This window comes from Oncorhynchus nerka, unplaced genomic scaffold, assembly GCF_034236695.1.
Source record: "Oncorhynchus nerka isolate Pitt River unplaced genomic scaffold, Oner_Uvic_2.0 unplaced_scaffold_1057, whole genome shotgun sequence".
In the NCBI taxonomy this organism is placed as follows: Eukaryota; Metazoa; Chordata; class Actinopteri; order Salmoniformes; family Salmonidae; genus Oncorhynchus; species Oncorhynchus nerka.
In genome coordinates this window covers 67,055-92,476 of record NW_027040259.1, presented here as the reverse complement: position 1 = coordinate 92,476, position 25,422 = coordinate 67,055, and the positions used below count along the sequence as shown (strand labels likewise).

Below are 25,422 nucleotides of genomic sequence, written 5' to 3'. Positions count from 1 at the left end.
TGTATCTGTAGTGTCTGTATCTGTATCTGTAGTATCTGTATCTGTAGTGTCTGTATCTGTAGTGTCTGTATCTGTAGTGTCTGTATCTGTATCTGTAGTGTCTGTATGTCTGTATCTGTAGTCTGTATCTGTAGTGTCTGTATCTGTAGTGTCTGTATCTGTAGTATCTGTATCTGTAGTGTCTGTATCTGTAGTGTCTGTATGTCTGTATCTGTATAGTATCTGTATCTGTATCTGTAGTGTCTGTATCTGTAGTGTCTGTATCTGTATCTGTCTGTCTGTATCTGTAGTGTCTGTATCTGTAGTGTCTGTATCTGTATCTGTAGTGTCTGTATCTGTAGTGTCTGTATCTGTAGTGTCTGTATCTGTATCTGTAGTGTCTGTATCTGTATCTGTAGTATCTGTATCTGTAGTGTCTGTATCTGTAGTGTCTGTATCTGTATCTGTAGTGTCTGTATCTGTAGTGTCTGTATCTGTATCTGTAGTGTCTGTATCTGTAGTGTCTGTATCTGTAGTGTCTGTATCTGTATCTGTATCTGTATCTGTATCTGTAGTGTCTGTATCTGTATCTGTATCTGTAGTGTCTGTATCTGTAGTGTCTGTATCTGTAGTGTCTGTATCTGTAGTGTCTGTATCTGTATCTGTCTATCTGTATCTGTAGTGTCTGTATCTGTATCTGTATCTGTAGTGTCTGTATCTGTAGTGTCTGTATCTGTAGTGTCTGTATCTGTAGTGTCTGTATCTGTAGTGTCTGTAGTGTCTGTATCTGTATCTGTAGTGTCTGTATCTGTATCTGTAGTGTCTGTATCTGTAGTGTCTGTATCTGTAGTGTCTGTATCTGTATCTGTAGTGTCTGTATCTGTAGTGTCTGTAGTGTCTGTATCTGTAGTGTCTGTATCTGTAGTGTCTGTATCTGTAGTGTCTGTATCTGTAGTGTCTGTAGTGTCTGTATCTGTAGTGTCTGTATCTGTAGTGTCTGTGTCTGTATCTGTAGTGTCTGTATCTGTATCTGTAGTGTCTGTATCTGTATCTGTAGTGTCTGTATCTGTATCTGTAGTGTCTGTATCTGTATCTGTAGTGTCTGTATCTGTAGTGTCTGTATCTGTAGTGTCTGTATCTGTAGTGTCTGTATCTGTATCTGTAGTGTGTCTGTAGTCTGTATCTGTAGTGTCTGTATCTGTAGTGTCTGTATCTGTAGTGTCTGTATCTGTAGTGTCTGTATCTGTAGTATCTGTATCTGTAGTGTCTGTATCTGTATCTGTAGTGTCTGTATCTGTAGTGTCTGTATCTGTATCTGTAGTGTCTGTAGTGTCTGTATCTGTAGTGTCTGTATCTGTAGTGTCTGTATCTGTATCTGTAGTCTGTATCTGTAGTGTCTGTATCTGTATCTGTAGTGTCTGTATCTGTAGTGTCTGTATCTGTAGTGTCTGTATCTGTAGTGTCTGTATCTGTAGTGTCTGTATCTGTATCTGTAGTGTCTGTATCTGTAGTGTCTGTATCTGTAGTGTCTGTATCTGTAGTGTCTGTATCTGTAGTGTCTGTATCTGTATCTGTCTGTATCTGTATCTGTAGTGTCTGTATCTGTATCTGTAGTGTCTGTATCTGTATCTGTATCTGTATCTGTAGTGTCTGTATCTGTAGTGTCTGTATCTGTAGTGTCTGTATCTGTATCTGTAGTGTCTGTATCTGTAGTGTCTGTATCTGTATCTGTAGTGTCTGTATCTGTAGTGTCTGTATCTGTATCTGTAGTGTCTGTATCTGTATCTGTAGTGTCTGTATCTGTAGTGTCTGTATCTGTAGTGTCTGTATCTGTATCTGTAGTGTCTGTATCTGTAGTGTATCTGTATCTGTAGTGTCTGTATCTGTATCTGTAGTGTCTGTATCTGTAGTGTCTGTATCTGTATCTGTATCTGTAGTGTCTGTATCTGTATCTGTATCTGTATCTGTATCTGTAGTGTCTGTATCTGTAGTGTCTGTATCTGTATCTGTAGTGTCTGTATCTGTATCTGTAGTGTCTGTATCTGTAGTGTCTGTATCTGTATCTGTAGTGTCTGTATCTGTAGTGTCTGTATCTGTATCTGTATCTGTAGTGTCTGTATCTGTATCTGTAGTGTCTGTATCTGTAGTGTCTGTATCTGTATCTGTAGTGTCTGTATCTGTATCTGTAGTGTCTGTATCTGTAGTGTCTGTATCTGTATCTGTAGTGTCTGTATCTGTAGTGTCTGTATCTGTAGTGTCTGTATCTGTATCTGTAGTGTCTGTATCTGTATCTGTATCTGTAGTGTCTGTATCTGTAGTGTCTGTATCTGTAGTGTCTGTATCTGTAGTGTCTGTATCTGTATCTGTAGTGTCTGTATCTGTAGTGTCTGTATCTGTATCTGTAGTGTCTGTATCTGTATCTGTAGTATCTGTATCTGTAGTGTCTGTATCTGTAGTGTCTGTATCTGTAGTGTCTGTAGTTTCTGTATGTCTGTATCTGTAGTATCTGTATCTGTAGTCTCTGTATCTGTAGTCTGTAGTGTCTGTATCTGTATCTGTAGTGTCTGTATCTGTATCTGTAGTGTCTGTATCTGTAGTGTCTGTATCTGTAGTGTCTGTATCTGTATCTGTAGTGTCTGTATCTGTAGTGTCTGTATCTGTATCTGTAGTGTCTGTATCTGTAGTGTCTGTATCTGTAGTGTCTGTATCTGTATCTGTAGTGTCTGTATCTGTATCTGTAGTGTCTGTATCTGTATCTGTATCTGTATCTGTATCTGTAGTATCTGTATCTGTAGTGTCTGTATCTGTAGTGTCTGTATCTGTATCTGTGTCTGTATCTGTAGTGTCTGTATCTGTATCTGTGTCTGTATCTGTAGTGTCTGTATCTGTATCTGTAGTGTCTGTATCTGTATCTGTAGTGTCTGTATCTGTGTGTCTGTATCTGTAGTGTCTGTATCTGTATCTGTGTCTGTATCTGTATCTGTAGTGTCTGTATCTGTAGTGTCTGTATCTGTAGTGTCTGTATCTGTATCTGTAGTGTCTGTATCTGTAGTGTCTGTATCTGTATCTGTAGTGTCTGTATCTGTAGTGTCTGTATCTGTAGTGTCTGTATCTGTAGTGTCTGTATCTGTATCTGTAGTGTCTGTATCTGTATCTGTAGTGTCTGTATCTGTAGTGTCTGTATCTGTAGTGTCTGTATCTGTAGTGTCTGTATCTGTAGTGTCTGTATCTGTAGTGTCTGTATCTGTAGTGTCTGTATCTGTAGTGTCTGTATCTGTAGTGTCTGTATCTGTAGTGTCTGTATCTGTAGTGTCTGTATCTGTAGTGTCTGTATCTGTATCTGTAGTGTCTGTATCTGTAGTGTCTGTATCTGTAGTGTCTGTATCTGTATCTGTAGTGTCTGTATCTGTAGTGTCTGTATCTGTAGTGTCTGTATCTGTATCTGTAGTGTCTGTATCTGTAGTGTCTGTAGTGTCTGTATCTGTAGTGTCTGTATCTGTAGTGTCTGTATCTGTATCTGTAGTGTCTGTATCTGTAGTGTCTGTGTCTGTATCTGTAGTGTCTGTATCTGTATCTGTAGTGTCTGTATCTGTATCTGTATCTGTAGTGTCTGTATCTGTATCTGTAGTATCTGTATCTGTAGTGTCTGTGTCTGTATCTGTAGTGTCTGTATCTGTAGTATCTGTATCTGTAGTGTCTGTATCTGTAGTGTCTGTATCTGTAGTGTCTGTATCTGTAGTGTCTGTATCTGTAGTGTCTGTATCTGTAGTGTCTGTAGTGTCTGTATCTGTAGTGTCTGTAGTGTCTGTATCTGTATCTGTAGTGTCTGTATCTGTATCTGTAGTGTCTGTATCTGTAGTGTCTGTATCTGTAGTGTCTGTATCTGTATCTGTAGTGTCTGTATCTGTAGTGTCTGTAGTGTCTGTATCTGTAGTGTCTGTATCTGTAGTGTCTGTAGTGTCTGTATCTGTAGTGTCTGTATCTGTAGTGTCTGTGTCTGTATCTGTAGTGTCTGTATCTGTATCTGTGTCTGTATCTGTATCTGTAGTGTCTGTATCTGTATCTGTAGTATCTGTATCTGTAGTGTCTGTGTCTGTATCTGTAGTGTCTGTATCTGTAGTATCTGTATCTGTAGTGTCTGTATCTGTAGTGTCTGTATCTGTAGTGTCTGTATCTGTAGTGTCTGTATCTGTAGTGTCTGTATCTGTAGTGTCTGTATCTGTATCTGTAGTGTCTGTATCTGTAGTGTCTGTATCTGTATCTGTATCTGTAGTGTCTGTATCTGTAGTGTCTGTATCTGTAGTGTCTGTATCTGTAGTGTCTGTATCTGTATCTGTAGTGTCTGTATCTGTAGTGTCTGTATCTGTAGTGTCTGTATCTGTAGTGTCTGTATCTGTATCTGTAGTGTCTGTATCTGTAGTGTCTGTATCTCTATCTGTAGTGTCTGTATCTGTAGTGTCTGTATCTGTAGTGTCTGTATCTGTAGTGTCTGTATCTGTAGTGTCTGTATCTGTATCTGTAGTGTCTGTATCTGTATCTGTAGTGTCTGTATCTGTATCTGTAGTGTCTGTATCTGTATCTGTAGTGTCTGTATCTGTAGTGTCTGTATCTGTAGTATCTGTATCTGTAGTGTCTGTATCTGTATCTGTAGTGTCTGTATCTGTAGTGTCTGTATCTGTATCTGTAGTGTCTGTATCTGTATCTGTAGTGTCTGTATCTGTATCTGTATCTGTAGTGTCTGTATCTGTATCTGTAGTATCTGTATCTGTAGTGTCTGTATCTGTAGTGTCTGTAGTGTCTGTATCTGTATCTGTAGTGTCTGTATCTGTAGTGTCTGTATCTGTATCTGTAGTGTCTGTATCTGTATCTGTAGTGTCTGTATCTGTAGTGTCTGTATCTGTAGTGTCTGTATCTGTAGTGTCTGTATCTGTAGTGTCTGTATCTGTAGTGTCTGTATCTGTATCTGTAGTGTCTGTATCTGTAGTGTCTGTATCTGTAGTGTCTGTATCTGTAGTGTCTGTATCTGTATCTGTAGTGTCTGTATCTGTAGTGTCTGTATCTGTATCTGTAGTGTCTGTATCTGTAGTGTCTGTATCTGTAGTGGCTGTATCTGTAGTGTCTGTAGTGTCTGTATCTGTAGTGTCTGTATCTGTATCTGTAGTGTCTGTAGTGTCTGTATCTGTAGTGTCTGTATCTGTATCTGTAGTGTCTGTATCTGTAGTGTCTGTATCTGTAGTGTCTGTATCTGTAGTGTCTGTATCTGTAGTGTCTGTATCTGTAGTGTCTGTATCTGTAGTGTCTGTATCTGTATCTGTAGTGTCTGTATCTGTAGTGTCTGTATCTGTAGTGTCTGTATCTGTTGTGTCTGTATCTGTAGTGTCTGTATCTGTAGTGTCTGTATCTGTAGTGTCTGTATCTGTATCTGTAGTGTCTGTATCTGTAGTGTCTGTATCTGTAGTGTCTGTATCTGTAGTGTCTGTATCTGTATCTGTAGTATCTGTATCTGTAGTGTCTGTATCTGTATCTGTAGTGTCTGTATCTGTAGTATCTGTATCTGTAGTGTCTGTATCTGTAGTGTCTGTATCTGTAGTGTCTGTATCTGTATCTGTAGTGTCTGTATCTGTAGTCTGTATCTGTAGTGTCTGTATCTGTAGTGTCTGTATCTGTATCTGTAGTGTCTGTATCTGTAGTGTCTGTATCTGTAGTGTCTGTATCTGTAGTGTCTGTATCTGTAGTGTCTGTATCTGTAGTGTCTGTATCTGTAGTGTCTGTATCTGTAGTGTCTGTATCTGTATCTGTAGTGTCTGTATCTGTAGTGTCTGTATCTGTAGTGTCTGTATCTGTAGTGTCTGTAGTGTCTGTATCTGTAGTGTCTGTATCTGTAGTGTCTGTATCTGTATCTGTAGTGTCTGTATCTGTAGTGTCTGTATCTGTAGTGTCTGTATCTGTATCTGTAGTGTCTGTATCTGTAGTGTCTGTATCTGTATCTGTAGTGTCTGTATCTGTATTGTCTGTATCTGTATCTGTAGTGTCTGTATCTGTAGTGTCTGTATCTGTATCTGTAGTGTCTGTATCTGTAGTGTCTGTATCTGTAGTGTCTGTATCTGTAGTGTCTGTATCTGTATCTGTATCTGTAGTGTCTGTATCTGTAGTGTCTGTATCTGTATCTGTAGTGTCTGTATCTGTAGTGTCTGTATCTGTAGTGTCTGTATCTGTAGTGTCTGTATCTGTAGTGTCTGTATCTGTATCTGTAGTGTCTGTATCTGTAGTGTCTGTATCTGTAGTGTCTGTATCTGTAGTGTCTGTATCTGTAGTGGCTGTATCTGTAGTGTCTGTATCTGTAGTGTCTGTATCTGTATCTGTAGTGTCTGTATCTGTAGTGTCTGTATCTGTAGTGTCTGTATCTGTAGTGTCTGTAGTGTCTGTATCTGTAGTGTCTGTATCTGTAGTGTCTGTATCTGTATCTGTAGTGTCTGTATCTGTAGTGTCTGTATCTGTAGTGTCTGTATCTGTATCTGTAGTGTCTGTATCTGTAGTGTCTGTATCTGTATCTGTAGTGTCTGTATCTGTAGTGTCTGTATCTGTATCTGTATCTGTAGTGTCTGTATCTGTAGTGTCTGTATCTGTATCTGTAGTGTCTGTATCTGTAGTGTCTGTATCTGTAGTGTCTGTATCTGTAGTGTCTGTATCTGTATCTGTAGTGTCTGTATCTGTAGTGTCTGTATCTGTAGTGTCTGTATCTGTAGTGTCTGTATCTGTAGTGTCTGTATCTGTAGTGTCTGTATCTGTATCTGTAGTGTCTGTATCTGTAGTGTCTGTATCTGTATCTGTAGTGTCTGTATCTGTAGTGTCTGTATCTGTAGTGGCTGTATCTGTAGTGTCTGTATCTGTATCTGTAGTGTCTGTATCTGTAGTGTCTGTATCTGTATCTGTAGTGTCTGTATCTGTAGTGTCTGTATCTGTAGTGTCTGTATCTGTAGTGTCTGTATCTGTAGTGTCTGTATCTGTAGTGTCTGTATCTGTAGTGTCTGTATCTGTAGTGGCTGTATCTGTAGTGTCTGTATCTGTATCTGTAGTGTCTGTATCTGTAGTGGCTGTATCTGTATCTGTAGTGTCTGTATCTGTAGTGGCTGTATCTGTAGTGGCTGTATCTGTAGTGGCTGTATCTGTATCTGTAGTGTCTGTATCTGTAGTGGCTGTATCTGTAGTGGCTGTATCTGTAGTGTCTGTATCTGTATCTGTAGTGTCTGTATCTGTAGTGGCTGTATCTGTAGTGGCTGTATCTGTAGTGGCTGTATCTGTAGTGTCTGTATCTGTAGTGTCTGTATCTGTAGTGTCTGTATCTGTAGTGTCTGTAGTGTCTGTATCTGTAGTGTCTGTATCTGTAGTGTCTGTATCTGTATCTGTAGTGTCTGTATCTGTAGTGGCTGTATCTGTAGTGTCTGTATCTGTAGTGTCTGTATCTGTAGTGTCTGTATCTGTATCTGTAGTGTCTGTATCTGTAGTGTCTGTATCTATAGTGTCTGTATCTGTAGTGGCTGTATCTGTAGTATCTGTATCTATAGTGTCTGTATCTGTAGTGTCTGTATCTGTATCTGTAGTGTCTGTATCTGTAGTGTCTGTATCTGTATCTGTAGTGTCTGTATCTGTATCTGTAGTGTCTGTATCTGTAGTGTCTGTATCTGTAGTGTCTGTATCTGTAGTGTCTGTATCTGTATCTGTAGTGTCTGTATCTGTATCTGTAGTGTCTGTATCTGTAGTGTCTGTATCTGTAGTGTCTGTATCTGTAGTGTCTGTGTCTGTATCTGTAGTGTCTGTATCTGTAGTATCTGTATCTGTAGTGTCTGTATCTGTAGTGTCTGTATCTATATCTGTAGTGTCTGTAGTGTCTGTATCTGTAGTGTCTGTGTCTGTATCTGTATCTGTAGTGTCTGTATCTGTAGTATCTGTATCTATAGTGTCTGTATCTGTAGTGTCTGTATCTGTATCTGTAGTGTCTGTATCTGTAGTGTCTGTATCTGTATCTGTAGTATCTGTATCTGTAGTATCTGTAGTGTCTGTATCTGTAGTGTCTGTATCTGTAGTGTCTGTATCTGTAGTGTCTGTATCTGTATCTGTAGTGTCTGTATCTGTAGTGTCTGTATCTGTAGTGTCTGTATCTGTAGTATCTGTATCTGTAGTGTCTGTATCTGTAGTGTCTGTATCTGTAGTGTCTGTATCTGTATCTGTAGTGTCTGTATCTGTAGTGTCTTTATCTGTAGTGTCTGTATCTGTAGTGTCTGTATCTGTAGTGTCTGTAGTGTCTGTATCTGTATCTATAGTGTCTGTATCTGTAGTATCTGTATCTGTAGTGTCTGTATCTGTAGTGTCTGTATCTGTAGTGTCTGTAGTGTCTGTGTCTGTATCTGTAGTGTCTGTATCTGTAGTGTCTGTAGTGTCTGTATCTGTAGTGTCTGTATCTGTAGTGTCTGTATCTGTAGTGTCTGTATCTGTAGTGTCTGTATCTGTAGTGTCTGTATCTGTAGTGTCTGTATCTGTAGTGTCTGTATCTGTAGTGTCTGTAGTGTCTGTATCTGTAGTGTCTGTAGTGTCTGTAGTATCTGTATCTTTAGTATCTGTAGTGTCTGTATCTGTAGTGTCTGTATCTGTAGTATCTGTATCTGTAGTGTCTGTATCTGTAGTGTCTGTATCTGTATCTGTAGTGTCTGTATCTGTTGTATCTGTATCTGTAGTGTCTGTATCTGTAGTGTCTGTATCCGTAGTGTCTGTATCTGTAGTGTCTGTGTCTGTAGTGTCTGTATCTGTAGTGTCTGTATCTGTAGTGTCTGTATCTGTAGTGTCTGTATCTGTAGTGTCTGTATCTGTATCTGTATCTGTAGTGTCTGTATCTGTAGTGTCTGTATCTGTATCTGTAGTGTCTGTATCTGTAGTGTCTGTATCTGTAGTGTCTGTATCTGTAGTGTCTGTATCTGTAGTGTCTGTATCTGTATCTGTAGTGTCTGTATCTGTAGTGTCTGTATCTGTAGTGTCTGTATCTGTAGTGTCTGTATCTGTATCTGTAGTGTCTGTATCTGTATCTGTAGTGTCTGTATCTGTAGTATCTGTATCTGTAGTGTCTGTATCTGTATCTGTAGTGTCTGTATCTGTATCTGTAGTGTCTGTATCTGTATCTGTATCTGTAGTGTCTGTATCTGTATCTGTAGTATCTGTATCTGTAGTGTCTGTAGTGTCTGTAGTGTCTGTAGTGTCTGTATCTGTATCTGTAGTGTCTGTATCTGTAGTGTCTGTATCTGTAGTGTCTGTAGTGTCTGTATCTGTATCTGTAGTGTCTGTATCTGTAGTGTCTGTATCTGTAGTGTCTGTATCTGTAGTGTCTGTATCTGTAGTGTCTGTATCTGTATCTGTAGTGTCTGTATCTATAGTGTCTGTATCTGTAGTGTCTGTATCTGTAGTGTCTGTATCTGTATCTGTAGTGTCTGTATCTGTAGTGTCTGTATCTGTATCTGTAGTGTCTGTATCTATAGTGTCTGTATCTGTAGTTGCTGTATCTGTAGTGTCTGTAGTGTCTGTATCTGTAGTGTCTGTATCTGTATCTGTAGTGTCTATCTGTAGTGTCTGTATCTGTAGTGTCTGTATCTGTATCTGTAGTGTCTGTATCTGTAGTGTCTGTATCTGTAGTGTCTGTATCTGTAGTGTCTGTATCTGTATCTGTAGTGTCTGTATCTGTAGTGTCTGTATCTGTATCTGTAGTGTCTGTATCTATAGTGTCTGTATCTGTAGTGGCTGTATCTGTAGTGGCTGTATCTGTAGTGGCTGTATCTGTAGTGTCTGTATCTGTAGTGTCTGTATCTGTATCTGTAGTATCTGTATCTGTAGTGTCTGTATCTGTATCTGTAGTGTCTGTATCTGTAGTATCTGTATCTGTAGTGTCTGTATCTGTAGTGTCTGTATCTGTAGTGTCTGTATCTGTATCTGTAGTGTCTGTATCTGTAGTATCTGTATCTGTAGTGTCTGTATCTGTTGTGTCTGTATCTATATCTGTAGTGTCTGTATCTATAGTGTCTGTATCTGTAGTGTCTGTATCTGTAGTGTCTGTATCTGTAGTGTCTGTATCTGTAGTGTCTGTATCTGTATCTGTAGTGTCTGTATCTGTAGTGTCTGTATCTGTATCTGTAGTGTCTGTATCTGTAGTGTCTGTATCTGTAGTGTCTGTATCTGTAGTGTCTGTATCTGTATCTGTAGTGTCTGTATCTGTATCTGTAGTGTCTGTATCTGTAGTGTCTGTATCTGTAGTGTCTGTATCTGTATCTGTAGTGTCTGTATCTGTAGTGTCTGTATCTGTATCTGTAGTGTCTGTATCTGTAGTGTCTGTATCTGTATCTGTATCTGTAGTGTCTGTATCTGTAGTGTCTGTATCTGTATCTGTAGTGTCTGTATCTGTAGTGTCTGTATCTGTAGTGTCTGTATCTGTAGTGTCTGTATCTGTAGTGTCTGTATCTGTATCTGTAGTGTCTGTATCTGTAGTGTCTGTATCTGTAGTGTCTGTATCTGTAGTGTCTGTATCTGTAGTGTCTGTATCTGTATCTGTATCTGTATCTGTAGTGTCTGTATCTGTAGTGTCTGTATCTGTAGTGTCTGTATCTGTATCTGTAGTGTCTGTATCTGTAGTGTCTGTATCTGTAGTGTCTGTATCTGTAGTGTCTGTAGTGTCTGTATCTGTAGTGTCTGTATCTGTAGTGTCTGTATCTGTATCTGTAGTGTCTGTATCTGTAGTGTCTGTATCTGTAGTGTCTGTATCTGTATCTGTAGTGTCTGTATCTGTAGTGTCTGTATCTGTATCTGTAGTGTCTGTATCTGTAGTGTCTGTATCTGTAGTGTCTGTATCTGTATCTGTGTCTGTATCTGTATCTGTGTGTCTGTATCTGTAGTGTCTGTATCTGTAGTGTCTGTATCTGTAGTGTCTGTATCTGTAGTGTCTGTATCTGTAGTGTCTGTATCTGTAGTGTCTGTATCTGTGTGGCTGTATCTGTATCTGTATCTGTAGTGTCTGTATCTGTAGTCTGTATCTGTGTGGCTGTATCTGTAGTGTCTGTATCTGTATCTGTAGTGTCTGTATCTGTAGTATCTGTATCTGTAGTGTCTGTATCTGTAGTGTCTGTATCTGTATCTGTAGTGTCTGTATCTGTATCTGTAGTGTCTGTATCTGTAGTGTCTGTATCTGTATCTGTGTCTGTATCTGTATCTGTAGTGTCTGTATCTGTAGTGTCTGTATCTGTATCTGTATCTGTAGTGTCTGTATCTGTATCTGTAGTGTCTGTATCTGTAGTGTCTGTATCTGTAGTGTCTGTATCTGTAGTGTCTGTATCTGTATATCTGTAGTGTCTGTATCTGTCTGTATCTGTAGTGTCTGTATCTGTATCTGTAGTGTCTGTGTCTGTATCTGTATCTGTAGTGTCTGTATATGTAGTATCTGTATCTGTAGTGTCTGTATCTGTAGTGTCTGTATCTGTATCTGTAGTGTCTGTATCTGTAGTGTCTGTATCTGTATCTGTAGTGTCTGTATCTGTAGTGTCTGTATCTGTAGTGTCTGTATCTGTAGTGTCTGTATCTGTAGTGTCTGTATCTGTAGTGTCTGTATCTGTATCTGTAGTGTCTGTATCTGTAGTGTCTGTATCTGTATCTGTATCTGTAGTGTCTGTATCTGTATCTGTAGTGTCTGTATCTGTAGTGTCTGTATCTGTATGTCTGTGTCTGTATCTGTAGTGTCTGTATCTGTATCTGTAGTGTCTGTATCTGTAGTGTCTGTATCTGTAGTGTCTGTATCTGTAGTGTCTGTATCTGTATCTGTAGTGTCTGTATCTGTATCTATAGTGTCTGTATCTGTAGTGTCTGTATGTCTGTATCTGTAGTGTCTGTATCTGTAGTGTCTGTAGTGTCTGTGTCTGTATCTGTAGTGTCTGTATCTGTAGTGTCTGTAGTGTCTGTATCTGTAGTGTCTGTATCTGTAGTGTCTGTATCTGTAGTATCTGTATCTGTAGTGTCTGTATCTGTAGTGTCTGTATCTGTAGTGTCTGTATCTGTAGTGTCTGTATCTGTAGTGTCTGTATCTGTAGTGTCTGTAGTGTCTGTATCTGTATCTATAGTGTCTGTAGTATCTGTATCTTTAGTATCTGTAGTGTCTGTGTCTGTATCTGTAGTGTCTGTATCTGTAGTGTCTGTATCTGTATCTGTAGTGTCTGTATCTGTTGTATCTGTATCTGTAGTGTCTGTATCTGTAGTGTCTGTATCCGTAGTGTCTGTATCTGTAGTGTCTGTATCTGTAGTGTCTGTGTCTGTAGTGTCTGTATCTGTAGTGTCTGTATCTGTAGTGTCTGTATCTGTAGTGTCTGTATCTGTAGTGTCTGTATCTGTATCTGTATCTGTAGTGTCTGTATCTGTAGTGTCTGTATCTGTATCTGTAGTGTCTGTATCTGTAGTGTCTGTATCTGTAGTGTCTGTATCTGTAGTGTCTGTATCTGTAGTGTCTGTATCTGTATCTGTAGTGTCTGTATCTGTAGTGTCTGTATCTGTAGTGTCTGTATCTGTAGTGTCTGTATCTGTAGTGTCTGTATCTGTATCTGTAGTGTCTGTATCTGTAGTGTCTGTATCTGTAGTGTCTGTGTCTGTATCTGTATCTGTAGTGTCTGTATCTGTAGTGTCTGTATCTGTAGTGTCTGTATCTGTAGTGTCTGTATCTGTAGTGTCTGTATCTGTATCTGTAGTGGCTGTATCTGTAGTGTCTGTATCTGTATCTGTAGTGTCTGTATCTGTAGTGTCTGTATCTGTAGTGTCTGTATCTGTATCTGTAGTGTCTGTATCTGTAGTGTCTGTATCTGTAGTGTCTGTATCTGTAGTGTCTGTATCTGTATCTGTAGTGTCTGTATCTGTAGTGTCTGTATCTGTAGTGTCTGTATCTGTAGTGTCTGTAGTGTCTGTATCTGTAGTGTCTGTATCTGTAGTGTCTGTATCTGTAGTGTCTGTATCTGTAGTGTCTGTATCTGTAGTGTCTGTATCTGTATCTGTAGTGTCTGTATCTGTAGTGTCTGTATCTGTAGTGTCTGTATCTGTAGTGTCTGTATCTGTAGTGTCTGTATCTGTATCTGTAGTGTCTGTATCTGTAGTGTCTGTATCTGTAGTGTCTGTATCTGTAGTGTCTGTATCTGTAGTGTCTGTATCTGTATCTGTAGTGTCTGTATCTGTAGTGTCTGTATCTGTAGTGTCTGTATCTGTATCTGTAGTATCTGTATCTGTAGTGTCTGTATCTGTAGTGTCTGTATCTGTAGTGTCTGTATCTGTATCTGTAGTATCTGTATCTGTAGTGTCTGTATCTGTAGTGTCTGTATCTGTAGTGTCTGTATCTGTATCTGTAGTATCTGTATCTGTAGTGTCTGTATCTGTAGTGTCTGTATCTGTATCTGTAGTGTCTGTATCTGTAGTGTCTGTATCTGTAGTGTCTGTATCTGTATCTGTAGTGTCTGTATCTGTAGTGTCTGTATCTGTAGTGTCTGTATCTGTATCTGTAGTGTCTGTATCTGTAGTGTCTGTATCTGTAGTGTCTGTAGTGTCTGTATCTGTAGTGTCTGTATCTGTAGTGTCTGTATCTGTAGTGTCTGTATCTGTAGTGTCTGTATCTGTAGTGTCTGTAGTGTCTGTATCTGTATCTGTAGTGTCTGTATCTGTAGTGTCTGTATCTGTAGTATCTGTATCTGTAGTGTCTGTATCTGTAGTGTCTGTATCTGTAGTGTCTGTATCTGTAGTGTCTGTATCTGTAGTGTCTGTAGTGTCTGTATCTGTATCTGTAGTATCTGTATCTGTAGTGTCTGTATCTGTAGTATCTGTATCTGTAGTGTCTGTATCTGTAGTGTCTGTATCTGTAGTGTCTGTATCTGTATCTGTAGTGTCTGTATCTGTAGTGTCTGTATCTGTAGTGTCTGTATCTGTAGTGTCTGTATCTGTATCTGTAGTGTCTGTATCTGTATCTGTAGTGTCTGTATCTGTAGTGTCTGTATCTGTATCTGTAGTGTCTGTATCTGTAGTGTCTGTATCTGTGTCTGTAGTGTCTGTATCTGTAGTGTCTGTATCTGTAGTGTCTGTAGTGTCTGTATCTGTAGTGTCTGTAGTGTCTGTATCTGTATCTGTAGTGTCTGTATCTGTATCTGTAGTGTCTGTATCTGTAGTGTCTGTATCTGTAGTGTCTGTATCTGTATCTGTAGTGTCTGTATCTGTAGTGTCTGTATCTGTAGTGTCTGTATCTGTAGTGTCTGTATCTGTATCTGTATCTGTAGTGTCTGTATCTGTAGTGTCTGTATCTGTAGTGTCTGTATCTGTAGTGTCTGTATCTGTGTCTGTCTGTCTGTGTGTATCTGTGTCTGTCTGTCTGTCTGTATCTGTATCTGTCTGTCTGTGTGTATCTGTGTCTGTCTGTCTGTGTGTATCTGTGTCTGTCTGTCTGTGTGTATCTGTGTCTATCTGTCTGTGTGCATCTCTGTCTCACGCTTGAAAAGCCTTGGTGATGAGAGTAAGCTAGTGCACTGATAGATCTCAGTCATGCACTTATGCTACTGTAGGCTACCGCACACAGGCTACCGGTATCAGGCTGTACAGGCTACTGTAGGCTACCAGTATGTGGCCTTCAGATTGCTGGCCTGTCCAAAACCAGCTAGCGAGGTACTGCTCTGTTTCAGCTGTTAGGTCAGTCTAGCTGTACTGCTCTGTTTCAGTTGTTATGGTCAGTCTAGCTGTATGGAGGAGAAGGTACTGCTCTGTTTCAGCTGGTATGGTCAGTCTAGCTGTATGGAGAAGGTACTGCTCTGTTTCAGCTGGTATGGTCAGTCTAGCTGTATGGAGAAGGTACTGCTCTGTTTCAGCTGGTATGGTCAGTCTAGCTGTAGGGAGAAGGTACTGCTCTGTTTCAGTTGTTATGGTCAGTCTAGCTGTATGGAGGAGAAGGTACTGCTCTGTTTCAGCTGGTATGGTCAGTCTAGCTGTATGGAGAAGGTACTGCTCTGTTTCAGCTGGTATGGTCAGTCTAGCTGTCTGGAGGAGAAGGTACTGCTCTGTTTCAGCTGTTATGGTCAGTCTAGCTGTATGGAGAAGGTACTGCTCTGTGTCAGCTGTTATGGTCAGTCTAGCTGTATGGAGAAGGTACTGCTCTGTTTCAGCTGTTATGGTCAGTCTAGCTGTCTGGAGGAGAAGGTACTGCTCTGTTTCAGCTGTTATAGTCAGTCTAGCTGTATGGAGAAGGTACTGCTCTGTTTCAGCTGTTATGGTCAGTCTAGCTGTCTGGAGGAGAAGGTACTGCTCTGTTTCAGCTGGTATGGTCAGTCTAGCTGTATGGAGGAGAAGGTACTGCTCTGTTTCAGCTGTTATGGTCAGTCTAGCTGTATGGAGAAGGTACTGCTCTGTTTCAGCTGTTATGGTCAGTCTAGCTGTATGGAGGAGAAGGTACTGCTCTGTTTCAGCTGTTATGGTCAGTCTAGCTGTCTGGAGGAGAAGGTACTGCTCTGTTTCAGCTGGTATGGTCAGTCTAGCTGTATGGAGAAGGTACTGCTCTGTTTCAGCTGGTATGGTCAGTCTAGCTGTCTGGAGGAGAAGGTACTGCTCTGTTTCAGCTGGTATGGTCAGTCTAGCTGTATGGAGGAGAAGGTACTGCTCTGTTTCAGCTGTTATAGTCAGTCTAGCTGTATGGAGGAGAAGGTCCTGCTCTGTTTCAGCTGGTATGGTCAGTCTAGCTGTAGGGAGAAGGTACTGTTTCAGCTGTTATGGTCAGTCTAGCTGTATGGAGAAGGTACTGCTCTGTTTCAGCTGGTATGGTCAGTCTAGCTGTATGGAGAAGGTACTGTTTCAGCTGTTATGGTCAGTCTAGCTGTATGGAGAAGGTACTGCTCTGTTTCAGCTGGTATGGTCAGTCTAGCTGTATGGAGAAGGTACTGCTCTGTTTCAGCTGTTATGGTCAGTCTAGCTGTATGGAGGAGAAGGTACTGCTCTGTTTCAGCTGGTATGGTCAGTCTAGCTGTAGGGAGAAGGTACTGCTCTGTTTCAGCTGTTATGGTCAGTCTAGCTGTAGGGAGAAGGTACTGCTCTGTTTCAGCTGGTATGGTCAGTCTAGCTGTATGGAGAAGGTACTGTTTCAGCTGTTATGGTCAGTCTAGCTGTCTGGAGGAGAAGGTACTGCTCTGTTTCAGCTGTTATGGTCAGTCTAGCTGTATGGAGGAGAAGGTACTGCTCTGTTTCAGCTGTTATGGTCAGTCTAGCTGTCTGGAGGAGAAGGTACTGCTCTGTTTCAGCTGGTATGGTCAGTCTAGCTGTATGGAGAAGGTACTGCTCTGTTTCAGCTGGTATGGTCAGTCTAGCTGTCTGGAGGAGAAGGTACTGCTCTGTTTCAGCTGGTATGGTCAGTCTAGCTGTATGGAGGAGAAGGTACTGCTCTGTTTCAGCTGTTATAGTCAGTCTAGCTGTATGGAGGAGAAGGTCCTGCTCTGTTTCAGCTGGTATGGTCAGTCTAGCTGTAGGGAGAAGGTACTGTTTCAGCTGTTATGGTCAGTCTAGCTGTATGGAGAAGGTACTGCTCTGTTTCAGCTGGTATGGTCAGTCTAGCTGTATGGAGAAGGTACTGTTTCAGCTGTTATGGTCAGTCTAGCTGTATGGAGAAGGTACTGTTTCAGCTGGTATGGTCAGTCTAGCTGTATGGAGGAGAAGGTACTGCTCTGTTTCAGCTGGTATGGTCAGTCTAGCTGTAGGGAGAAGGTACTGCTCTGTTTCAGCTGTTATGGTCAGTCTAGCTGTAGGGAGAAGGTACTGCTCTGTTTCAGCTGGTATGGTCAGTCTAGCTGTATGGAGAAGGTACTGTTTCAGCTGTTATGGTCAGTCTAGCTGTCTGGAGGAGAAGGTACTGCTCTGTTTCAGCTGTTATGGTCAGTCTAGCTGTATGGAGGAGAAGGTACTGCTCTGTTTCAGCTGGTTTGGTCAGTCTAGCTGTATGGAGGAGAAGGTACTGCTCTGTTTCAGCTGGTATGGTCAGTCTAGCTGTAGGGAGAAGGTACTGCTCTGTTTCAGCTGTTATGGTCAGTCTAGCTGTAGGGAGAAGGTACTGTTTCAGTTGTTATGGTCAGTCTAGCTGTCTGGAGGAGAAGGTACTGCTCTGTTTCAGCTGGTATGGTCAGTCTAGCTGTATGGAGAAGGTACTGCTCTGTTTCAGCTGTTATGGTCAGTCTAGCTGTCTGGAGAACAAGGTGCTTTCTGTATCTGTCCATGTATTTGTGCCCTCTGAAATGTTTAACTCTTTCTAGACTTTAATGTGATATGTGGAATTAAATAAAGGTTTCCACATGATTTTCTCTCCGTCTCTCTCCCTCTCTCAGTCAGTTCAGCCAGATGAAGAAGAGGCCGGCTTCTGCAGTCGGATACAAACGACCAATCAGCCAGTACGCACGGGTCTCCTTAGCGATGGGAGCTCACTCCAGATACCGGGTAAGTGTGTGTGTGATAGGGAGAGTGAATATGCTCTGTAGTTATGTAACCCAATTCTTTAAGCTTTGTTTCCTCCTCTATGCCTCTGTGTGTGTGTGTGTGTGTGTGTGTGTGTGTGTGTGTGTGTGTGTGTGTGTGTAGGCTGAGAACATCATGTTCCTGGAGCTGGACATGACTCATCCCACCACTGTCTCATTGGACCACCGGCCATCGGAGGTGGGGCCTAATTATAGCCCCTACCCAACAGACAACGTTCCCCACAGGGAGCGAGCTGCACGTGTCCGCATGTCACGATCCTGGTGAGACACACACACCTCCGCCAGATCACGTGTCTCTTAACCTGTCCTTGTGTGATGTTATATCCTCTTCCTGTTCCAGGTGTCAGACCCCGCGAGCCATCACTTCCTCCACCTCCACCGTTTCCCTGGCAACCCATTCTACAGCCACGCCCACTGCCGCCCAGTGAAGAGCAGCCTACCTCACTACCTATCCCGTCCATATCTCTCTCTCCCTTCCATATTTCTCTCTCTCCTTCTCCATATTTCTCCCTCTCCCTTCCATATCTCTCCCTCTCCATATCTCTCCTTTCCATCTCCCCCTCTCCATATCTCCCTCTCCCTTCCACATATCTCCCTCTCCCTTCCATATCTCTCCCTCTCCCTCTCCATATCTCTCCCTATCTCCCTCTCCATATCTCTCCCTCTCCCTCTCCATATCTCTCCCTCTCCCTCTCCATATCTCTCCCTCTCCATATCTCTCCCTCTCCCTTCCATATCTCTCCCTCTCCCTTCCATATCTCTCCCTCTCCATATCTCTCCCTTTCCCTTCCTACTTCTACACATCTCCTTCCCTCCCTACAGGCTATGAACACTGAACTAAAGAAACGAGACATAATGGCCTGTCTACCTACAGGCTATGAACACTGAACTAAAGAAATGAGACATAATGGCCTGTCTACCTACAGGCTATGAACACTGAACTAAAGAAATGAGACGTTATGGCCTGTCTACCTACAGGCTATGAACACTGAACTAAAGAAATGAGACGTTATGGCCTGTCTACCTACAGGCTATGAACACTGAACTAAAGAAACAAGACATAATGGCCTGTCTACCTACAGGCTATGAACACTGAACTAAAGAAACAAGACATAATGGCCTGTCTACCTACAGGCTATGAACACTGAACTAAAGAAACGAGATGATCGATGGTACTAGTAGTTTCTCCTCTGATTTCAATAATCAAAGATCAGGTTCGTGTTCTGAACTCTGAACTCCCTGCCGCATACCGGATCAAAGTGAGACGGAGGAACTCCTGAAACTTTTCTTGGCTCAGAGAAATGCCGATGCCTACTTCAAACATCCTGGTTCCGCGAGCATCACATTGGAACATGATGAGGTCCACAACATGGTTCAGTGATGAGTTATGTTGATGAGGTCCACCACATGGTTCAGTGGTGAGTTATGTTGATGAGGTCCACCACATGGTTCAGTGGTGAGTTATTGATGAGGTCCACCACATGGTTCAGTGGTGAGTTATTGATGAGGTCCACCACATGGTTCAGTGGTGAGTTATGTTGATGAGGTCCACCACATGGTTCAGTGGTGAGTTATGTTGATGAGGTCCACCACATGGTTCAGTGGTGAGTTATTGATGAGGTCCACCACATGGTTCAGTGGTGAGTTATGTTGATGAGGTCCACCACATGGTTCAGTGGTGAGTTATGTTGATGAGGTCCACCACATGGTTGGTTGATGAGGTGTTGATGAGGTCCACCACATGGTTCAGTGGTGAGTTATTGATGAGGTCCACAACATGGTTCAGTGGTGAGTTATTGATGAGGTCCACCACATGGTTCAGTGGTGAGTTATTGATGAGGTCCACCACATGGTTCAGTGGTGAGTTATTGATGAGGTCCACCACATGGTTCAGTGGTGAGTTATTGATGAGGTCCACCACATGGTTCAGTGGTGAGTTATTGATGAGGTCCACCACATGGTTCAGTGGTGAGTTATGTTGATGAGGTCCACAACATGGTACACTAGTGAGTTGTTGGTGTGTGAACTTTTCAGCAATGTGTTCTGAGCATCTTTTGGGGGCAGCTAAGTTGACTAAAACTGAATTTCATATATATATATATATAAAATGAGATCAAAAAATAAAGGGAACACTAAACAACACAATGTAACAAGTCAATCACACTTCTGCAAACTGTCCACTTAGGAAGCAACACTGATTGATAAAGGTCTTGCAAATGTGGTTCTGCAAGGCTGCAGGTGGTGACCACAGACCACTTCTCAGTTCCTATGCCTCCTGGCTGATGTTTTGGTCACTTTTGAATGCTGGTGGTGCTTTCACTCTAGTGGTAGCATGAGACGGAGAACACAACCCACACAAGTGCCTCAGGTAGTGCAGCTCATCCAGGATGGCACATCAATGCAAGATGTGGCAAGAAGGTTTGCTGCGTCTGTCAGCATAGTGTCCAGAGCATCCAGAGACATCCACAAGTGGGGGTTGTGCTTACAGCCCAACACCGTGCAAGATGTTTGGCATTTGCCAGAGAACACTAATATTGGCAAATTCGCCACTGGCGCCCTGTGCTCTTCACAGATGAAAGCAGGTTCACACTGAGCACGTGACAGACGTGACAGTCTGGAGACGCCGTGGAGAACGTTCTGCTGCCTGCAACATCCTCCAGCATGACCGGTTTGGCAGTGGGTCAGTCATGGTGTGGGGTGGCATTTCTTTGGGGGCCGCACAGCCCTCCATGTGCTCGCCAGAGGTAGCCTGACTGCCATTAGGTACAGAGATGAGATCCTCAGACCCCTTGTGAGACCATATGCTGGGGCGGTTGGCCCTGCAAGACAATGCTAGACCTCATGTGGCTGGAGTGTGTCAGCAGTTCCTGCAAGAGGAAGGCATTGATGCTATGGACTGGCCCGCCCGTTACCCAGACCTGAATACAATTGAGCACATCTGGGATATCATGTCTCGCTCCATCCACCAACGCCACGTTGCACCACAGACTGTGGTGCAACGTGGCGTTGGGGCGGGCCAGGCGTTGTAGGGAGGTCATACAGGCACGTGGAGGCCACACACACTACTGAGCCTCATTTTGACTTGTTTTAAGGACATTACATCAAAGTTGGATCAGCCTGTAGTGTGGTTTTCCACTTTAATTTTGAGTGTGACTCCAAATCCAGACCTCCATGGGTTGATAAATTTGATTTCCATTGATAATTTCTGTGTGATTTTGTTGTCAGCACATTCAACTATGTAAAGAAAAAAGTATTTAATAAGAATGTTTCATTCATTCAGATCTAGGATGTGTTATTTTAGTGTTCCCTTAATTTTTTTGAGCAGTGTATTTCTGTTTAGATAAAAGTGTACTAAATATATTCACGTCACCAAATCATTTATTAAATCACACTGTTTTACCATGAAGATCTACAGTAGCCTCAACAGCACTCTGTAGGGTAGCACCATGGTGTAGCCGGAGGACAGCTAGCTTCCATCCTCCTCTGGGTACATTGAAGATCTACAGTAGCCTCAACAGCACTCTGTAGGGTAGCACCATGGTGTAACCGGAGGACAGCTAGCTTCCGTCCTCCTCTGGGTACATTGACTTCAATACAAAACCTAGGAAGCTCAAGGTTCTCACCCCCTTCCATAGACTTACACAATAATTATGACAACTTGCAGAGGACCTCCTCCAACCTATCAAGAGCTCTCACAACATGAACTGACATGTTGGATGGCTCGAGTTTGAAGTGGAGGGAGTACAGGGCTTAGCATGTCTCTCCAGGAGGCTAAAAATAGATTTTGGCTTGGAAAAGTTTAACATTTTCAGAAGGAGTCAAGTAATTGGTTAAGGGAGGAGGATTGGAGAGAAAGAGAGATGAGGTTGAAAAGACTGAGGCAGAGGATGGGTTTGAGTCTAGCAATAACAAGGGAGAGAGTATGTCGAGGAAGATTGGTGTCAAGTTCAAATAGAGTGATGGCAGTTTGAGTTCTGGAGGTGGAATGGAAGGTGTTGTGAGGAGCTCTACGGTGCAGATCCGGTGGGGAGCGTGGTGAAACAGAGGTGACAGTCTATTCTTTTGAGCTTTGTTTCATTACCTGACAAAGTCATGTAAGAATATATGCGTTATGCTTTTTTTGTGCCAAATACACTGTAGTGTTATAGGTGTCATGTTTATGGGCATGTAGCAGCAGTATGATGTAGGAGGGAGATTAGTAAGATGGCTTGGAGAAGAAGGCAGACGATTGTTTACGTTGCAAACCGATTGTTTTTTAAAATGTGTTTATTTGCGTTGTTTGTAACTTATTTTGTACGTAATGTTGCCGCTTACCGTCTCTTATGTCCGAAAATAACTTCTGGACATCAGGACTGTGATTACTCACCACGGCAGAGTACTGGCAGAGTACTCACGACTGGCAGAGTACTCACCACGGTCTGGCAGAGTACTCACCACGGGCAGAGTCTGGCAGAGTACTCACCACGGTCAGAGTGGCAGAGTACTCACCACGGTCTGGCAGAGTACTCACCACGGACTGGCAGAGTACTCACCACGGTCTGGCAGAGTACCACGGACTGGCAGAGTACCACGGACTGGCAGAGTACTCACCACGGACTGGACTGGCAGAGTACTCACCACGGACTGGCAGAGTACTCACCACGGACTGGCAGAGTACTCACCACGGACTGGCAGAGTACTCACCACGGACTGGCAGAGTACTCACCACGGTCTGGCAGAGTACTCACCACGGGCAGAGTACTCACCACGGCAGAGTACTCACCACGGTCTACTCACCACGGCTGGCAGAGTACTCACCACGGACTGGCAGAGTACTCACCACGGACTGGCAGAGTACTCACCACGGAGAGTACTGGCAGAGTACTCACCACGGTCTGGCACTGGCAGAGTACTCACGGTCTGGCAGAGTACTCACCACGGACTGGCAGAGTACTCACCACGGCAGAGTACTCACCACGGGCAGAGTCTCACCACGGCAGAGTACTCACCACGGACTGGCAGAGTACTCACCACGGTCTGGCAGAGTACTCACCACGGACTGGCAGAGTACTCACCACGGTCTGGCAGAGTACTCACCACGGACTGGCAGAGTACTCACCACGGACTGGCAGAGTACTCACCACGGACTGGCAGAGTACTCACCACGGTCTGGCAGAGTACTCACCACGGTCTGGCAGAGTACTCACCACGGACTGGCCTTTTTCCCTTTAACCTTTCTAGGGCACGTGAGACGGAAGCGTCCCACCTCTTCAACAGCCAGTGAAACTGCAGGGCACCAAATTCAAAACAACAGAAATCCCATAATTAAAATTCCTCAAACATACATGTATTTTACACCATTTTAAAGATAAACTTTCAACAGTTGTAAAAATCCAGCCACAAACATGTCCGATTTCAAAACAGGCTTTATGACGAAAGCAAACCAAACAATTATGTTAGGTGAGTGCCTATTCACAGAATAACACAGCCATTTTTCCAGCCAAAGAGAGGATTCACAAAAAGCAGAAATATAGATAAAATGAACCACTAACATATGATGATCTTCATCAGATGACACGCCTGAGGTAGAGTATCTCATGATAAACTGTAGACCACACAACCTACCTAAAGAGTTTATGTGTATTTTTCGTAGCTGTTTACATAACACCACAGTCAGAGGCACTAAGACAGCAATGAATGAGCTGCATTCTGCCATAATAAACAAACAAGAAAAGGCTCACCCAGAGGCAGCGCTCCTAGTGGCCTGGGACTTTAATGCAGGGAAACTTAAATTCATTTTACCAAATTTCCATCAGCATGTTAAATGTACAACCAGAGAGAAAATAAATCTGGACCACCTTTACTCCACACACAGAGACGCATACAAAGCTCTCCCTCACCCTCCATTTGGCAAATCTGACCATAATTCTATCCTCCTGATTCCTGCTTACGAGCAAAAATTAAAGCAGGAAGTACCAGTGACTCCCTCAACACAGAAGAGGTCGGATGAAGTGGATGCTACACTACAGGAGTGTTTTGCTGGCACAGACTGGAATGTTCCGGGATTCATCGAATGACATTGAGGAGTACACCACCTCAATCACCGGCTTCATCAATAAGTGCATCGACGATGTCGTCCCCACAGTGACCCTACGTACATTTCCCAACCAGAAGCCATGGATTACAGGCAACATCCGCACTGAGCTAAAGGCTAGATCTGCGGCTTTCAAGGAGTGGGACACTGAGCACTTATTAGAAATCCTGCTATGCCCTCAGATGAGCCATCAAACAGGCAAAGGGTTTCAAACCTACTACACCGGCTCTGGTGCTCGTCGGTTGGGGCTTGAAAAATATTACGGACTACAAAGGGAAACCCCTTTGTAATGAGGTAAAACAGATTTCAGTTTGCCTGCATTAAAGTCCCCGGCCACTAGGAGCACCGCTTCTGAGCATTTTCTTGTTTGCTTATGTCCTTATACAGCTCGTTGAGTGTGGTCTTAGTGCCAGGATCGGTTTGTGGTGGTAAATAGATGGCTACGAATAATAAGAACTCTCTTGATAGATTGTGTGGTCTACAGCTTATCATAAGGTACTCTACCTCAGGCGAGCAATACCTCGAGACTTCTTTAATATTAGACATTGCGCACCAGCAGTTATTGACAAATAGATACACCCCTCCCTCATCTTACCAGACGTAGCTGCTCTGTCCTGCCGATGCACGGAGAAGCCAGCCAGCTCTAGATTATCCGTGTCGTCGTTCAGCCAAGTCTTGGTGCAACATAAAATATTACTGTTTTTAATGTCCCGTTGGTAGGATAGTCTAAATCGTAGATGTCCAGTTTGTTTTCCAATGATTGCACTTTGGCCAATAATACGGCCAATAATATTATTCTACAATGTAGAAAAGCCCTTGAATGAGTAGGTGTGTCCAAACTTTTGACTGGTACTGCATGCTTCAGTAAAGTTGGCTTCTTAGCATTAATATCAATGTTTATCAACTGTACCGCAGAGATGGAACATAGGTCACAGAACATAGATGTTGTGGTGGCAGCTGCAGAGAAGTACTTGGGGGTAGTAGATTTGACTTCAGAAGAGGTGTGTTGAGTGGTAGTGTCCCGTCTTTTCAGGTCATTGGCCTGAGGAAGTATCAGATAGGGTTAAAGTAGTGGACTACGTTCTGTCCTCTCTAGTGGACTAAAATCTGTCCTCTCTAGTGGACTAAGGTCTGTCCTCTCTAGTGGACTACGGTCTGTCCTCTCTAGTGGACTACGGTCTGTCCTCTCTAGTGGACTACGGTCTGTCCTCTCTAGTGGACTAAGGTCTGTCCTCTCTAGTGGACTAAGGTCTGTCCTCTCTAGTGGACTAAGGTCTGTCCTCTCTAGTGGACTAAGGTCTGTCCTCTCTAGTGGACTAAGGTCTGTCCTCTCTAGTGGACTAAGGTCTGTCCTCTCTAGTGGACTAAGGTCTGTCCTCTCTAGTGGATTAAGGTCTGTCCTCTCTAGTGGACTACGGTCTGTCCTCTCTAGTGGACTACGGTCTGTCCTCTCTAGTGGACTAAGGTCTGTCCTCTCTAATGGACTAAGGTCTGTCCTCTCTAGTGGACTACGGTCTGTCCTCTCTAGTGGACTACGGTCTGTCCTCTCTAGTGGACTAAGGTCTGTCCTCTCTAGTGGACTAAGGTCTGTCCTCTCTAGTGGACTAAGGTCTGTCCTCTCAGGTCGTTGGCCTGGGGTAGGATCAGATATTAGTGAAATAAGGTGGTTGGTTTTAACGAGTGTAGGTTTAGTTGGTAGGGTAATGAGGTGGTGGGTTTTACCTCTTAAGAATATTCTTCAATCTTCACCTAAAATGACATACCCAAATCTAACTGCCTGTAGCTCAGGCCTTGAAGCAAGGATATGATTATTCTTGGTACCAT

General features: G+C 42.7%; 1 protein-coding gene and 1 pseudogene across 2 annotated transcripts in view; both read left to right on the top strand.

Moving 5' to 3' along the window:
• Window positions 1–18,983, top strand: part of LOC115127421 (kinesin-like protein KIF3C) — a 44,127-nt gene extending 25,144 nt beyond the window's left edge. For both annotated transcript variants that reach the window (XM_065016288.1, XM_065016287.1), the window contains exons 6-8: window positions 17,379–17,487; window positions 17,629–17,786; window positions 17,866–18,983. In XM_065016288.1, the coding sequence (XP_064872360.1) occupies window positions 17,379–17,487; window positions 17,629–17,786; window positions 17,866–17,953 (355 nt within the window). In that variant the 3' untranslated portion in view covers window positions 17,954–18,983. The remainder of the gene's footprint in view (window positions 1–17,378; window positions 17,488–17,628; window positions 17,787–17,865) is intronic.
• A 309-nt stretch (window positions 18,984–19,292) lies between these two features.
• Window positions 19,293–25,422, top strand: part of LOC135570185 (microtubule-associated protein RP/EB family member 3-like) — a 29,263-nt pseudogene continuing 23,133 nt past the window's right edge.